Source organism: Diabrotica virgifera, chromosome 7 (assembly GCF_917563875.1).
Source record: "Diabrotica virgifera virgifera chromosome 7, PGI_DIABVI_V3a".
Lineage (NCBI taxonomy): Eukaryota > Metazoa > Arthropoda > Insecta > Coleoptera > Chrysomelidae > Diabrotica > Diabrotica virgifera.
The window spans coordinates 29,805,673-29,821,871 of NC_065449.1; the positions used below are offsets into that span (position 1 = coordinate 29,805,673).

Here is a 16,199-nt window from a genome sequence, read left to right on the forward strand (position 1 = left end):
TTAGTTGCTGAATCTTTCAAGTTATGTATAAATATATCAGTGCAAGAAAAGGTGTGAAAAGAATATATTGGTGTTTTTAGTAAATATATTTATTATAATTTTTGTGTCTTTGGATTTGTCTTCACAGACACAGATACAGACACAGTCCTCGTAGCGTATTTGGTATAGCATTCGGCAAGAGATCGAGAGGTCTTGAGTTCGAGTCCGGAGCAATCCTATACTTTTTTTTTTTATTTTTTTGAAAGCGGTAAGCACAAAATTAGTTTGGTGTTTAAAAATATTAAAACAAACTGTTTAAAGTATATTTATTCTTAAGAAATCATATAACAGAAGTATAACTTCTTACGTGCGTACAAAGTACACACACATTCTTTTTTTTACAATTCGAGAATTATGTTACAAGTGGCAACCCTGCACTTGATCTTCTTTTTTTGTCCAGATATTTCATATAATTTTTCATATAAAAAATTGACGTGACGTCTATTCTCTAATGTTCAAGGTCCAAGGTTCTGTCAAAACATCAAAATAAAGAATTGTCATTTTTTCTATTTTTAAATTCTCGCTAAATTCAAACGTGTAAAGTTTGTTAATCATTAAGTTTTAGTAGAATATTTTAAATATGTATCTTATTTCCTTACCAAGAATTAATTCGTTATTAACTTTGTCTTGCATTTGTGGGGCCGGTTTGTCATTGTATGGTTATTACATAGGACTGGAATTGGAAAGAAATGAGAATTATAAACCTATGTGTGATATTAACCCACAGGTTAGCTGTAGTAAAGCTATGTCATCTAAGTAAGTTGATTTAAAATATTCTATTTTGTTGTTTTATTTTTTTCAAGTATTTTTAATGCCATATTGGACTTCTGATAATGATTTGCGGTTTTCAGATTATATACTAAATAATTTATATGTGACTATTCTTTTTCTTCTTCTTAACTGGCTTTACAACTTATGGTGAGTCTTCGCATCCACTATAGCTCTCCTTACGATCTTGTGCTTCCATTTGCGATTGTTATAACCCAATCCTAAATAAATTGGCTTCAACATCATACATTCATATTTTTCTGGGATGGCCTACTGATCTTCTATGTCTGGTCTCTTAAAAAATACTGTTGTTAAGGCCATCAGTACATAATTTGCAAATATTTTACGGCTGTCCCTACTTTTTCTATCTTTACACGGCAAATTACGTATATAGTAAAGTCAAGGGCACAACCAAGGAGGGGACCAAGGGGCCCAAGCCCCCCCCCCCCCTTTCAACAGTTTCTTTTTAATAAACAAATTTTATAACTTACAATGTGCTTTCTGGTAATACAAAAAATCTAAAGACTACCTATTGGATTCGACTCTTTTTCTATCATATTTTTTAAAAATTTAAGTAGCCATTTGTAACATCGACTTTGTTTAAATTCGCCTCTTAACTATGTTAATATTACTTATTATAAAAAAATAATGAACCAAGTGGAAATAAAATTCATATTATATTCAGAGGAATCTTTTATAATGTCTTCATACAATAACTCCTTACAGCGAAAATAAATAAAATGTTTTTCTGCATTTGTAAAATCGTACAAATTATTCTAAGCAAAACGTGACAAAATTAAGTTTGTGTTCAAAACAAATTTCTAAAGTTTACAACTAAGATCACAATCTCAATTTAACAAAAGGCAGGTATTGTCATTGATATTGGCGAAATAATAGCAAACTGTTCTTTTAAAACATCCTCTTTGCTTTGTTTAAAACATCCACAAAATATAAAAAATAAAAACCTTAAAATCGCCTGTTTGGTTTATGAAATCCCTGTCAGTGCACTGCTAAAAATTGTTTCTACTTTACCAGTGACCACCAGTACTGCTGAGCGCTCGTTTTCAACGTTACATCGATTGAAAACTTTAGCGAGTCTTAATATACATCGCGAGATTTCTGTAGACTTTAAGGATATTCCAAAAATCTTAAAAGAATCACCTAGGAGACTTGAATTTGTTATTTAAATAAAATAATCGTAATCCAGCTTTAGACTTTTACTGCTGAACATAAGTCTCCTTTGCTTCAACTCCTTTTTATTTTGTGCCTCTTTTTTCCAGGTAATCTAAAATTTTGTTAAATATTCCTCCTTTGGTACAAACAATATGTAATGTAATGTAATGTAATGTGGTTCAATAAACTTTTATATTACCTACTTATTGTATTATTTTGGGCTCCCCCAAACTCAATTTCTGGTTGCGCCCTTGAGTAAAATTCACACTGGTATGGATATGTAAACATTACTAAAATGTCATTCTACTTGAAAATGTCATCATTAATTTAACACTAGAATGTCTGGCTTAGCATACCTACCTAGAAAGCCGGAAGGGATCATTTTGGCCCCACGTTTTTTAATCAATTAAAACTCAGTTTAAAGAAATTAAATCAACTCTAGACGGTAGAATCTAATTTTATTTTTTACTTTTATTGTTTAACACATTCGCTGCCCATCAAAAACATTCGGAACACCATACAATTTGCAGTTTTTGATATTTGCCACACATTGCCTTGTTACAACCGTGGCAATGATTTGAAGTATGATTTCCTTTACAAAATATTTTCAACTGATATTTTTTTCGTTTTTGGATAGTAACAGTGATAGTTGTTGGTAGACCTGGTGTTGCTAAACGTAGTTCCAGATTTCGGGAGACAAGGTATGGGGCCCATAATTCTTCACACAGCCGAAGAATAAACTTACGGAAACTGAGTCTACTTCCAGTTATTTCTTTATAAATAATCCATGCATTTATTGCTTCCAAATCAAGAGTATGATAAAACACGTACATAGGCAATCGTCTTGAAGTTGCTTTTGTAGTATAAAGACGCGTCATTTGGTCCTCTACACCAACAATTGTATCTTTGTGTTCACTTGTGTTCTCCAACAATTGTATCTTTATTACGTAGATGATCAGTACCAGTATAAGGGTAACCATTTACAATAAACATACATAAATATAATTTTACCCATTCGACGGGAGTTTGAAAGAAAGGATCATTGAATAATAAGGATCATTAATATATTTAGAACTGAAATAAAAAGCATTTTATTGGATTTAGAACCATATTCTGTGTATGAGTTTTTAAATCACACATTTTAACTTTTAACTCATAGTATTTGTAATTGTAATTTTGTATGTATATTAGACACTTATTATTCAATTGTGACAATTTGCTGTAAGTATGTTGTTTACAATTTTTTTTAATAAAAGATATTTTGAATTTGAATTTGAATTTGAATTTACCAGAAAACGATAATAACTTACACGGGGCCAATTTGGCCCCTTTAGACTTCTATGTAGATTTGTTAAAAAAACCATTAAATAAATTTAGTAAACAATATTTTTTTGTTTTAAATAAGGCTTTGTATCAAAATATTAAAAGTCATAAAATATGAAAATATTATTGCCTCAAATAAAAAAACTACAATAACTTTAAATCGCAACAGGGGCCAAATTGGCCCCTCCGGCTTTCTAGTGTTAAACAGATGGCTTTTGAATGTTCTTCGATAACTGTTATTTTTATAATTGCAAATTATTAATTCAGTTAATAAATGTGATAATTTTTTCACTAACTATGTATTCAGTGATTGTAATAATTTATATGAACAACAAAAACTAATACTCAATCGAGAAAAAGTGTTAAAGTGATTTTTTAATAATATATTGTTACTATGGAACGCTTACAATTTTGAACATCTTTAACAACAAATATCCTGATGTATTCTTTGCTTGGATCTTCCACAAATAATACACAATAAATAACTTTTTATTAAGTTCACGTCTTAAATCAATTATTTATTAAATACACTATATTATATCAATATTATTTAATCAACAACTCCAAATATTCCCGATGCCATGTCAAATATTTAAAATTGTCACTGATTGTCACTGTCTGACTGACAGTATGCTGACAATATTCTATTTGACTGAGTGCGTTGTATGACAAAGATAGATTTGGAAATATTACCACGGACATTGTGTTCATTTTTTTCGAATCCTGGAAAAACCAATAAATATTTTTGAAAAATTTAAACGCAGAATGAAACACTATATTATTACCTAGGGCCGAAAGTCCCTTAGAATAAATAAAAAGTTTATTTTGAATGAGATATTTTAAATTAAATATCACACTAAATTTTCTCTTAGTTTTTCACCCCTGTAACTTATTAAAATAAACATTATAGAAGTTCTCAGGGACTTTCGGACCTCGCTAATAACGTAATCTTAAATTTTCCAAAAATACTTATTAGTTTTCTCAGATTTTCTCTACATTGATTTTTTCAATATAAAACATAACACTTTTGATAGGGAATAAATCGAAAACTATTAATTTCATCAAAAAAATGTATAGAACGTTTTTTGCTTAGAATGTATGTTTTTACTAACTTTTGCGGTCAAAATATAATAAAAAAATTTCTACCGCCAACATGGGGTGGCAACCACCCCTATGGTAAAAGCGCCTTTCGGCATCATATAGATTTTGATCTTTGGACTATCCACTACTTATTCTCAAATTTTCAAGCAAATCGATCTATTCTGTAAAAATTGCGAGGTTTTGTCCTATTTTAAGCTTCATTACTTGGACTATTATTAGTTTTCTCAGGATTCGAAAAAAAATGAATCCCCATTTGAATAGCATTGCAGCCGAAAATACGTACCCATCCTCTTAACACTCTCTCTTCCTCTGATTTTACTACATGATCTGCCCATCTTATTTGATTAGCTTTTATATGTTTGACAATGTTTTCAGTACCATACAGTCACCAATTCAGCATTGCAGTGCCTTGTCACAGCACCTTGTCCACTCTCCTGTCAATTCATCTCTTTGAGTGGCAAATATCATTGTGAGAACCTTCCTTTCAAATACTAGCAGCTTATTTATTTCTAGCTGATAGTAGAGTCCATGTTTCACTTTCATATTTATGTAACAACTGGGCAAATAAAATATGTGACTATTCTAGTTTTTAAATGGTTGAAGGTGGGAGGCCTATAATTGCTAGATATCTCCATTTAATTTGTTACTTCATTTTTATTCTGTAAGACGAATGAATGAGAATAGACTCCCAAAAATTGCCCTAGAGACCAACCCGCCCGGTTCAAGACCCCCCGGAAGACCACCTAAAAGATGGAGGGATAGTTGGCAATCTACCTCCCAGGAAATTAACCAGAGGCAGCTTCAGAATTAAACAGATCGAAAGGTCTCCAAGAAGTAAAAGAAGAAGAAGATTTTTATTCTATTTTCAGTGACTTACTAATTTTATGCAGGGGTAAAACAGGGTTTAAACAATACTTTGTTTAATGTTTAAGGTTTATGTAAGTTTTATTCATATAATATAAACCCACTTCTCAACACCAATCTAAATATAGACTTCTCAACACAAATAGTGGCTTATGCAGATGACATATTTCTTATGGGAAGAGACAAGGAAAGATTAAATAATCAGTAACAATATTAGCAAATCCTAAGCATGGAAAAGAGGTCTAGAAATGAACAAAGGAAAAACAAAATATCTAGTCTTCACTAGAAGAGAAGATAACAAGATGAGAGAAATCAAAATAGAAATCTACACTTTTGAAACTTGAAAGAGTTCAACAATTTAAATATTTGGGAGTAATTGTGAATGGCAAAGATAAGAGAACTGAAGAAGTAATGGAGCAAATACTAGCAGGCAACAAAACATACTGGAGATATTATAGACTGATGAGGAAAAGAATTTATCTAGAATTACAAAACTGAAAGTATAAAGTTTCAATTAGACCAGTGGCTACATATTATGCAGCTGAGACAATGTTCCTCACAGATAAAGATTAAGAAAAATTAAGAATATTTAAAAGGAAAATCCTCGGAAGGATTCTGGACCTCGAAGGTAAACTATACTATGCCGATATGGTGTTGTTTTGAATAAGTTCCTTTAATCCACTTATTTTATTAGTTGTATTATACAAATTGGTTATATCAGTGCGCTGGAATAAGCCCCCCCCCCCATATTAACTTATTTATTTTTAGCACATAAGCTAAACGCTCAGACAGATCGATTTTTAAAATAATCATAGTATATTACAGCATCAATGTTTCGAACTTTAAGTGATTACTCTTCAGGTGACAGTCATAACTTTGATTTTTTTAAATAGGAAAGTACATCATGTGACACCTCATTTAAAAGCTTCTGAAATACTGATTACAAAAATGTATAATACTTGCGCAAAATTTCGGTCCAATGCTTTTTAAATGCATTAATTTTTTTTTAATCCTGAAAAAACTAATAAGAATTTTTGAAAAATTTAAACATAGAATGAAAGATTACATTATTACCAAGGGCTGAAAGTCCCTAAAAACGTCTATAATATTTATTTTAATAAGTTACAAGGGTAAAAACGAAGAGAAAATTTAGTATGATTTTTAATTTCAAATATATCATTCAAAAGAAACTTTTTGTTTATTCCAAGGGACTTTAAGCCCTTAGTAATAATGTAATCTTTCATTCTACGTTTAAATTTTTCAAAAATACTCATTAGTTTTCTCAGAATTCGAAAAAAAAAGAATGTGTTTGTGTACTTTGTACGCACGTAAGAAGTTATAAACACTAATATATTCTTTTAATAACTCATTTGCGCTGATACAGATACATACATACCTAACTTGAAAGATTAGCAGCGAACTACGTACTGTCTGTGTGCGCGTGCGCGCAGTATTATGAAATTTTACTCTTAATCGCGCCTAAAGAAGTATAACTTCAAAAATAAATGCATTTAAAAAGCATTTGGCCGAAATTTTGCCCAAGTATTATACATTTTTGTAATCAATATTTCAAAAGCTTATGGTGGCTCCTAGCTTCTGAGCCACCTCAGATAATTAAGGGGTGGTTACCCCCTACCATAAGGGTTGATGAAGTAACAATACTCACTGTGAATACATTTATTTGTACGTTAGTAATAACGGTAAGGAGCTGGTGGTATAATATTTAATATATGTGATGTTGCCCGCTGGGATCTCAAATACTAATTGACTAATCTTTTCTCCGTGAAAGTATAACTAAAGTGGATTGCCGTGTTTATTGTTTTTATATAAACAAAAAGTGAGAGTGATACTAAAACTGCTGAATCGACTAGATTATAAATAACGTATACTAATTATTATTTCAAACTGACCTTGTATCAAAACCGCATGCATTGATGTGGTAATGTAGGTCAATCGTATTTATTATAAACAAACGTATTTGTTTTACCAAAGACATTTAATTATTAAAGAATTTGTCTTAATAAGATGATTACTGAGATGCAGTGTATCCCAATACAAGCTTTTAAATGAGGTGTCACATGATGTACCATCCCATTTCAAAAAATCAAAGTTATGACTGTCACCTGAAGAGGGATCATGTAAAGTTCAAAACATTGATGCTATAATATACTATGATCATTTTAAAAATCGACCTGTCCGAGCCTTTTTCTTATGTGCTAAAAATAAATGAGTTAATATGGGAGGTAACACTTATTCCAGCACACTGTATATTATGTATCATTAAAATATGGTCATATTGTCTTTCAACCAATTATGGGATATATCAGATTTTTATTAACATTCTAAGTGCTCTAAACTTTTTTGCAAACATCCGCTAAACACAGTTGTTTGAAATGACATAGTGTAGTTTACCTCCGAGGTCCAGAATTATGGGCTGATAAGAATGGAAAAAGGAGAATATGTAGTTATATTTCTGTGGCTTGGTTCTAAAAGGGCCAATGTCAAATTTTTATTTTTTTGTACAGCTTTCTTCTGAATTTAATATTGACCAAACAAAATGCAAAAAATTGAAATTGGCCATTTTAACACCAAGTCACATAATGTGGCTTAATGCTAAAAGGGCCAGTGTCAATTTTTTGCATTTTGTTTGGTCAATATTAAATTCAAAAGAAAGCTGTACAAAAAAAAACAAAAATTTGACATTGGCCCTTTTAGAACCAAGCCACAGATTTATTAAAGTGCAAATATTAAGATGGCTGGAACACAGCCAGTATAAGGAAAAACGACCTACTGATTAAGAAGGTCACCAGAGAGAAGCAAGAAACTGAAAGACCAAGGGGAAGGTCAGGTCATGAGATATCTCAAAAGCCTGAAAGTGAGAGAAACTGGAGGGAACTATGCACAGATCGAAATGAGTTTAAGAAAATTGTAATGAAAGTCAAGTCATACAACAAACTTTGACATTGCACAAGAAGAATGAGGAGTGATTCACTACAATAAGCGAATCACAGAGCTCTAAGTAAGAGCAGTAGACATTCTATCAGGAATGAAAGGCCCTAATGATGATCAATCAAAGTGTACTTTTGTTAGCATCATAAAAACATAACTTATTGTGATCTTCTTTTAATTCATGTAGTCAATGTTACCAAAATTATTCTACTGTAACCATTTATACCGGGTGGTGAATTGAAAAACGGGCCATAGGAAACTCAATGTAAAATTCTAAATTGTTGAATTCCTGCTTCCCTAATTATTTTACATCAAAAGTCATGAGAAACTATTTGTAGAGGATTAAAATCTGTATTAAAAACAAAAGTTAAAATTGTTCTACGATTTAAACAGAGTCCAAAATTTTGAAAAATAGAATACATTTGCCATACCTAAGTAAGTGCGTAAAAGGTCACACGTTACTATTTCTAACAGTACGCAAACTATTGACTGAATAAAACATCTTTATTATTACTACTTTCTCCTCAACTGAGGTCATCTTTTCGACTTTATTGTTTTTTAAACAATAAAAACGATAAAATAAAAATACTGACAGTTCAAAATATTGTTAATATAATAATTTCATTGTGACCGAAGGCAACCTTATACACATTGTTGCACTGTGTGTAGCCTAAATTTGGCAAATACTTTGATAAAATTTATTATATTTTACAACATTCTGGAATGTGTTTAATTCGTAGAACAATTTTAACAATTGTTTTCAATAAAGATTTCAATCCTCTACAAATAGTTTCTCATGTCTTTTGATGTAGAATAATAAGGGAAGCAGGAATTCAACAGTTTAGAATTTTACATTGATTTTCCTATGGCCCGTTTTCCAATTCACCACCCTGTATAGTCTGTCAAAGTGTTATTTACTTTTTGTTTCTCTTTTTTATTTGCAGATATGGAAAAGGATTGGGCATTTTTGGAGAAGATTCACAATTTTACAAACCAAACAGTTTATTTGGAATAATGTTTTATAGTATGATAGCTACCTTAGGTAAGAATAGCTGTTTGCGTTGTAATAATGAATTATTTTTTATTGTTAAAGGCTTTTCATTTAATTGTTACATTATGCAGTCTATAAATAGTTTTTATTATATAGAGATTAGGTAATCTAATCAATACTTACGATATGATGTTTACTTTGGTTATTTTTGTATCATAAAGGAAATTGCACAGACACTTTTTTGAAACAGTCGATGGTGTCGTTATTATCTTTCTATATCTCTTTTACTTTTTGTTTATTCAGGGAGTATAAAACCATAATAGGTCTTTGGCTCACACTTAAAAAAAATAATTAGCTCCCTCATGAGACTTTTTTATTCAGTTATTCAGGTTGAGTCCGACAACTTTTCTTTTTCGGAAAATTTTCGAGAAGGGCGCGTTTCGTAAATATAGAGGTTTCTAAACTTGGGTGTGCCCGACGACTGGAGTGCCCTTAAAAATTTGTCTGTCAATATTACCAGTAAATTGTAAATATTGTTATCAAACAATCCTGCAAAAATCAGCTGTGAGGGTATACATTTTATGACTCTTTATCATGCGTGCGCCCCATGAGACACTATGGAGTCATAAATGATGATTTTTTAATGAAAACTTCTATATTTACGAAACGCCCCCCTCCCAAAAAGTTTACGAAATAGAAAAGTTGTCAGATTCGACATGAATATCTGAATAAAAAAAAGGTTTCATGAGGGAGGTAAAACATTTTTTTTAAGCGTGGGACTTGTCTAGTCTCTATTAGTTATTCAATTATTCTTTTTGGCTTAAAATGGATCAATAATTTCTTGTTGAAATTTTCTTCCATTGACTTTGTATGTTGATTTCAGTTTATTTGCGGATTTGATAGAATTTTTGTATTTTCTTCCTATCATAATATACTCTATCTGGTTTCTTACGATTTTATCCTCTGTATCTACAGATCAGTAAGCTAGACATAACGGTTTAAATCGTTAACCTTCACTAATATAAACTTTTGTTTCAGTTCAATCCAACTCAAAATTCATCGCCTGGGTGTCACTGGTATTGATAGCCTTATCAAACTTTTTATCCATTTACTTTGCATACATACTATACTTTGTACTTTATGATCTATGCATTGTATGCGTAGCTATTTATGCAGTAAATGTAATTAATTTATTATTGATCAAATTAAAACTTAAAACAATTGATGCCATCAGAGAGCAAGAAGAGGAAAAGAATAAATAAAGTTAGGTATTGCGAGTTTAAGGCTGGTATAGCCAGTAAAAAAGCAAGTAAAGTGGATAGGTTACTTGCCACAAAGTTACTTGCATTTTGAAAACGTTTACTTTAGTTTTATTTTAAGGCAAGAATTTTTCCTTGCTTTAAAATAGATATATTTATGACTCAAGTAAACATTTACAAAAGGCAAGTAACCTGTCCACTTTACTTGCTTTCTTACTGGCTTCATGTATACCGGCCTTTACTACATGATTCGTTGCAAGTAATTGGCCAGTTATTTTATTTTGTAGTAGAGACATAAGGAATCTCGAAAATTATAACAAATATTTTCTTCACGTGTATACAGTTTGCAGGCAGAAACACAAAAATAAAAGGTACTACTAAAAAATAGTAAATTTTGCTTGCCACTTGTTTTATTTTTTAACACTGTTAAATGTATCAGTTTTCATGAGATGTCATTTAATATATGTAATATATATTTTAATAATATTAATCAATTGTGCCAAATTGAAATAAAACACAAAAGTAACAATAGTTTTTTACAAAGTATCAAGCCCACATTTGGTGGTGTTCCATTCCATATAATAAAAAAATTTAATGGTAAGACATAAATGTACTTTTAAAAGGACGGGTATTTGTATCTTATTTTATATTTAATTTTATTTTTTGACAAAAAAATATACAAAAATTATAAAAAAATGTATGTTGTAATTATTGTTGTGTAATTTGTAATCTTATTCAGTAGGTAAATGTTGTTTATTTTTAAAATAAAAATTGCAAATATCAAAAAGGGTCTTATTTTTACGGATATGTTAGTCAGTATGGAATCAGTATACCTAAAAAATATATCCCAGAGGAAATTGATCCCGAAGCACGAAAAAGAGGACTTAAAAAATAAATTAAACAAAAATGAGGCACGTGACCGCAAAAAGAACACCTGACAATGAAAATAATATTGCAATACACAACTATTGGATTAAAACATGATATAACAGATATATAGACAACTATGTATGTGTTAGTTCTATGAATGCTGCGGACGTTTCTTGTTTCTTTTAAAAACTAACTTCTATAAAAGTTGACAAGACTTGGTCTGTACAGCTTCAAAGAGGACGAAAGCCTGCTTGTTCAGTGGGGAAATTTTTAAGTACCTATCCTGTTGAGGAGAAACCTTTTTAATAGTTTATATACCATGCTTAGAGCTATGGGGCGGTAATTTTCTGGCTTATCATTTGGTTTGCCCGGTTTGGAATGTTGCTCGAATGAGGCATATCAGTTTAGAAAATTGCAAGCCACTGTTTCGTGTATGCACCACTGTGTATCAGGAATCCAGGATGGATGCCATCAAACCAAAGTGCTTGACCTGATTTAATTTTTGAAGTTATACTTCTTTAGGCACGAGGGTGAATTTTTACATTCCCTGGCGCATGCGCACACCGACAGTATGGTATTAGTCGCTACATCTTTTAAGTTATGTAGCGCAAATAAGGTGTGCGTGAAAAGAATATATTATTAGTGTTTTTAGTAAATATATTTATATAATTTTTATGTCTGTAGATTTGTCTTCCTCCTAAAAATGTTTATTTTCAATTGTATCTGTCACCGTGATTGTAATTATGTCCGAGAAATGATCGACTGAATGCAAAAGCGGTGGTAGCTGATCGGTAGAGCATTCGCCTAGGGATCGAGAGGTCCCCTACTGTTCAAATCCGAACAAAGTCATATCCCTTTTTTTATTTTTGGTGTTCTTTTTGTTTTTTTTTAAAATTAGTTTAATATTTAATTAAATACAATACAAAAAAACTGTTTAAAGTAGATAGGTATATTGATTTCGTTGAAATCATAATATGAAGTTAGATTATATAATAATAGAAGTATAACTTCTTACGTCCGTACAAAGTACACGCACATTCTTTTTTTTTACCGCAATTCTTGCTGACTATTTTGTTCGTTCTATGAGTTCATTTTGTCCGTTTGATAAAAGGCCCTTAAGTCTCTTTTAACCTCGCTAGTCTGTGTTCGGTCTCGCGGAGCTCTGGATAGAGATACTATACGGGAGGAACCTTGTTAGGACATATATTATCCTCTTTAGAGCCAGTTGGTTGGTTCCACAATTTTTTCGCAACAGAGATCATACCTGCCGGCTTGATTTTTTGAAGTCAAGGTTTTCGACAAGCTCGATCCATTTTTGGCATCTAGCTGTATCGATGTTGCGTAAGACCTCGTCGGCTATTTCTCAGTCACTTCTTTTTTTATCACTGGGGGTATAAGTCTTCACATGTTCCAGTCCATCCGGGCACATATTCTGTGGGATATCCCCTAGGGATGGTTTCCTTTGCAGCCCTTATTACGTCACCCATAAATCTCTCATAATTTTTGCTGGTTGGTGAGATCCAGCTCAAGGTGTGGTCCAGAGGTGTAAACAAGATGATCCTAAGGGGGGGGGTACAACTACTTGATGGTGTCTGCGGGGTATGGAATCGTAATGGTGTTTAGCGTATAGAGCTCAACGTACATCCAAATGGGGGGGGGGGTTATAACCCCCAAAACCACCTCCTGGTTACGCCTATATGGTGTGGTCTAGTTGTTCAGAGAACTTCGTCCAGGTCACATTTCTAACATTGTACCTACGTCGATGACGTGATCTAATTATTGGGATTGATATGCCGATGGTGATAAGCACAAGATCGTGTTGAGTTGGCAAGAATACATTTCGAAGTTGTTAAAGTGATCTATCCTTGGTATCTTTTGCAACAAAGCATAACTCTGGGTTATGTTCTTTCCTTCAAGCAGCTGAAATGTTCCTCTGCCCTTGGCATCAAATACTAGATATGTGTTTTGTTTGCTCTTTGGACCATTCGATTCGACCAGTGCCTTTTAATTTTCATCATTCCTGGTATTCTTCCATATTTCTTGGTGACTGTTGAATTTTGGTGAACATTGCATGTATAGATATTGATTTCATTGGAGGCAGTTAGCAGGAACCTAGTTTCTATATTGTTGGAATAGAGGTTGCATTCAGAACTTTATGTGGAGCTTGAAGAAAATGCGAAAGAGATAGGGTCAGCCGTCAACGTAATAGATGAAACTAAAGTCCTAATACAAGCAAGGAAACAAAGCAACTTGCAGAATTTGACAATATACGACGCTAACATTGAAGTAGTAAAACAGCTCACATACCTGGGTGTAGGTACGTACCAGGATAACTGAGGAGGAGGAACTATGCAAACGGATAATGCTGGCTAACAAAGCATACTTCTCTCTAAAGTAAGTTTAAATTATATAAAACCATCATACGACCAATAGCAACACATGGCGTGGAAACAGGAATCATGACAGAAAAGACAGTAGGTAAATCTTCTTAATATTTTTGAAAGAAAGATATTAAGGAGAATGTTAGAATCCATTTGCGACAATGGTATATGGAGAATAAGGTTCAACCACGAGTTATATCAATATTACAAAAGAACCCTCTGTAGCAAATTATCGAAAAACACAAAGATTGCGCTGGGCAAATCACCCTATAAAGAATGGATAATGACTGCAGGGGCGGCTCGTGATAGTATAAGGTGGTGAGGCACACTACACTTGAGGAATTTCATTATTATGGTTAGCTTCTCTTTAATGGCCAGAAGTCGATTTTGTGACGTCATAACGCTAGGACGAATCTAGGTCCAATAATCCCGGACAAAAAATCCTCACAAATTATCCCTGGACAAGAAATCCCCGGACAAATAATCCCCGGACAAAAAATTCCGGACAAATAATCTACAAAAATTTTTTATTCAAAATATCCCCACAAAGAATTCCGGACAAAAAATCCTCAAGAAATATTTGCTGTAGATTAGTTCTCTAAAACTTTTCAAGTGAACGCGATCGACTCAAATGCTTTCAGCCTCAGTTCATAGAGTTATTTTGAATTCCAATTCCATATTCAAAACTTCAAATTTTACATAACAAAAGTAGAGTGTGCGTTTTTTCAAAAATCGTGGAAGATATATGGGGAATGAGCTAAGGCTGTGGGAATCATGTTGTTGCACTATTATTCGCTTAAATCTTTTGCTCACTCTGATTTGAAAAGTATCTAAGTTCAAAACAATTTTACAAAAAAAAAACACAACCACAACATACATTTTTGAAACACTTAAAAACTACGTTTTTATGTAAATGTAATAAATAAATAAAGAAAAATAATTTATTATGTAGTTATATATTTTACAAAAAAAAAACACAAACACAAAATACAACATTTTTGAAACACTTAAAAACTACTTTTGTATGTAAACGTCCGATGTGGAAGTGGAAACGTTAATAAAATAATTTTTTAAGTTATCTTTCATCCTTCATTTATTTTTTTAGTTAAATTGTATAATCTTATTTCTCATTTAGAATAATAAATTACATAAATGCCACAAAGAAATAGCTTCAGAACAATATATTAGGTAATGATGAACAATCATTTAAAATGAACACTGTTTTAAATACATATATAAACCTCTAAAATATAATAATTATAATCAATTCGTATATACCGCGTGTACATAGAAAACTATGATCTGCAATCGACTTGTGCTTGTACTAGTCGGTTCAGTTCGGCTATTCCCATTCCGTTCCGTGGAGCCTGAGGCCATTCGACTATTCCTATTCCGTTCCGCGGAGCCTGAGGCCAGCCTCAAGGATGGATGAATTTTGTTCCTAGAATCAGTGGCACCTTTTTCAATTTTTCCGATTTTACTGTTGGCGTTGTCCCATACTGTTGCAGATGGTGTGAGGCTAGATTCAACTATAATGATTTGAGAAAGTTGGAATGGCACGTGGAAGACGGATATATAAGAAGATAAAGAGTCAGGGCAGTACCGATTTTCATTTTTTTTTTCATAAAAATAAAGGTATTTAGGAAATTTCAAAAAGCTAAATTATATTTAAAAAACTGATTATAAAACAACGAAATAACGTAAATAGTCGATTGATATACTGGTGAGGCACTGCCTCATCTGCCTCATAGGACAAGCCGCCACTGAATGACTGATCACCTAGTAGAACGCTTAGCGGAACTCAAGGTCCCTATACCACAGACAGATAGGTTACATTACCGTAATGTTTAAAACTCCCTAATGATTTCATGAAACTGTTATTAAGCCAAAAAAATAATAAGTACAGTTTTTATGAAAACGATTTATAAATAATTTGTTGGTTTTGTCGATGTGTGTTTATAATCTCTCCTTTTACATATGACATGTATTTAGCCGAGTAAAATCAATTTAAATGTTGCAATGGAGCGAGTTTTTATTTACCGATGGCGTGCTTGCGATTTCTACAAACCAATAAATATTGCAAAAAATCATCGACAAAAGCAAAACAAACGAAATCACTAAATCCGAAAAGTGTTACAGCTACTTCCAAAGTTGTCGATAACATGGAGACACTTGTCGTAAATTGTGATCCCACTCATTTTGACGCAACCGACCAAGAATCCGACGTTTCAGTGGAGGCGGCTCCAGGCCCCAGCCTCCTTTTTTAAATCTCGCTGAAATCATTTCAGAGGCGGTTTCAACAATTTCGCAAATCGTTGAAACGTTACATTGATAAATTAAAATTATTAATTTAAGTTATTTATTATGAATAGACAGTGATGCAATTTTTTTCTAACTTAACTTTGAAGTAGATACTTATTTTTTGTAATCGAATTCGTTTTCTGTGGGTGGTGTTCAATATAGCGATACATGAAGAGGTCA

The 16,199-nt window shown here is 32.2% G+C and overlaps 1 protein-coding gene across 1 annotated transcript; it reads left to right on the forward strand.

The window, feature by feature from the left end:
- Positions 1-482: 482 nt before the first annotated feature.
- On the forward strand, positions 483-11,254 carry LOC114328066 (vitamin K epoxide reductase complex subunit 1-like protein 1). The gene is made up of 3 exons (XM_028276814.2): positions 483-795; positions 9,162-9,259; positions 10,247-11,254. The coding sequence occupies exons 1-3, from the start codon at positions 620-622 to the stop codon at positions 10,468-10,470; spliced, it is 498 nt and encodes a 165-aa protein (XP_028132615.1). The 5' UTR covers positions 483-619; the 3' UTR covers positions 10,471-11,254.
- The last annotated feature ends 4,945 nt before the right edge of the window (positions 11,255-16,199 follow it).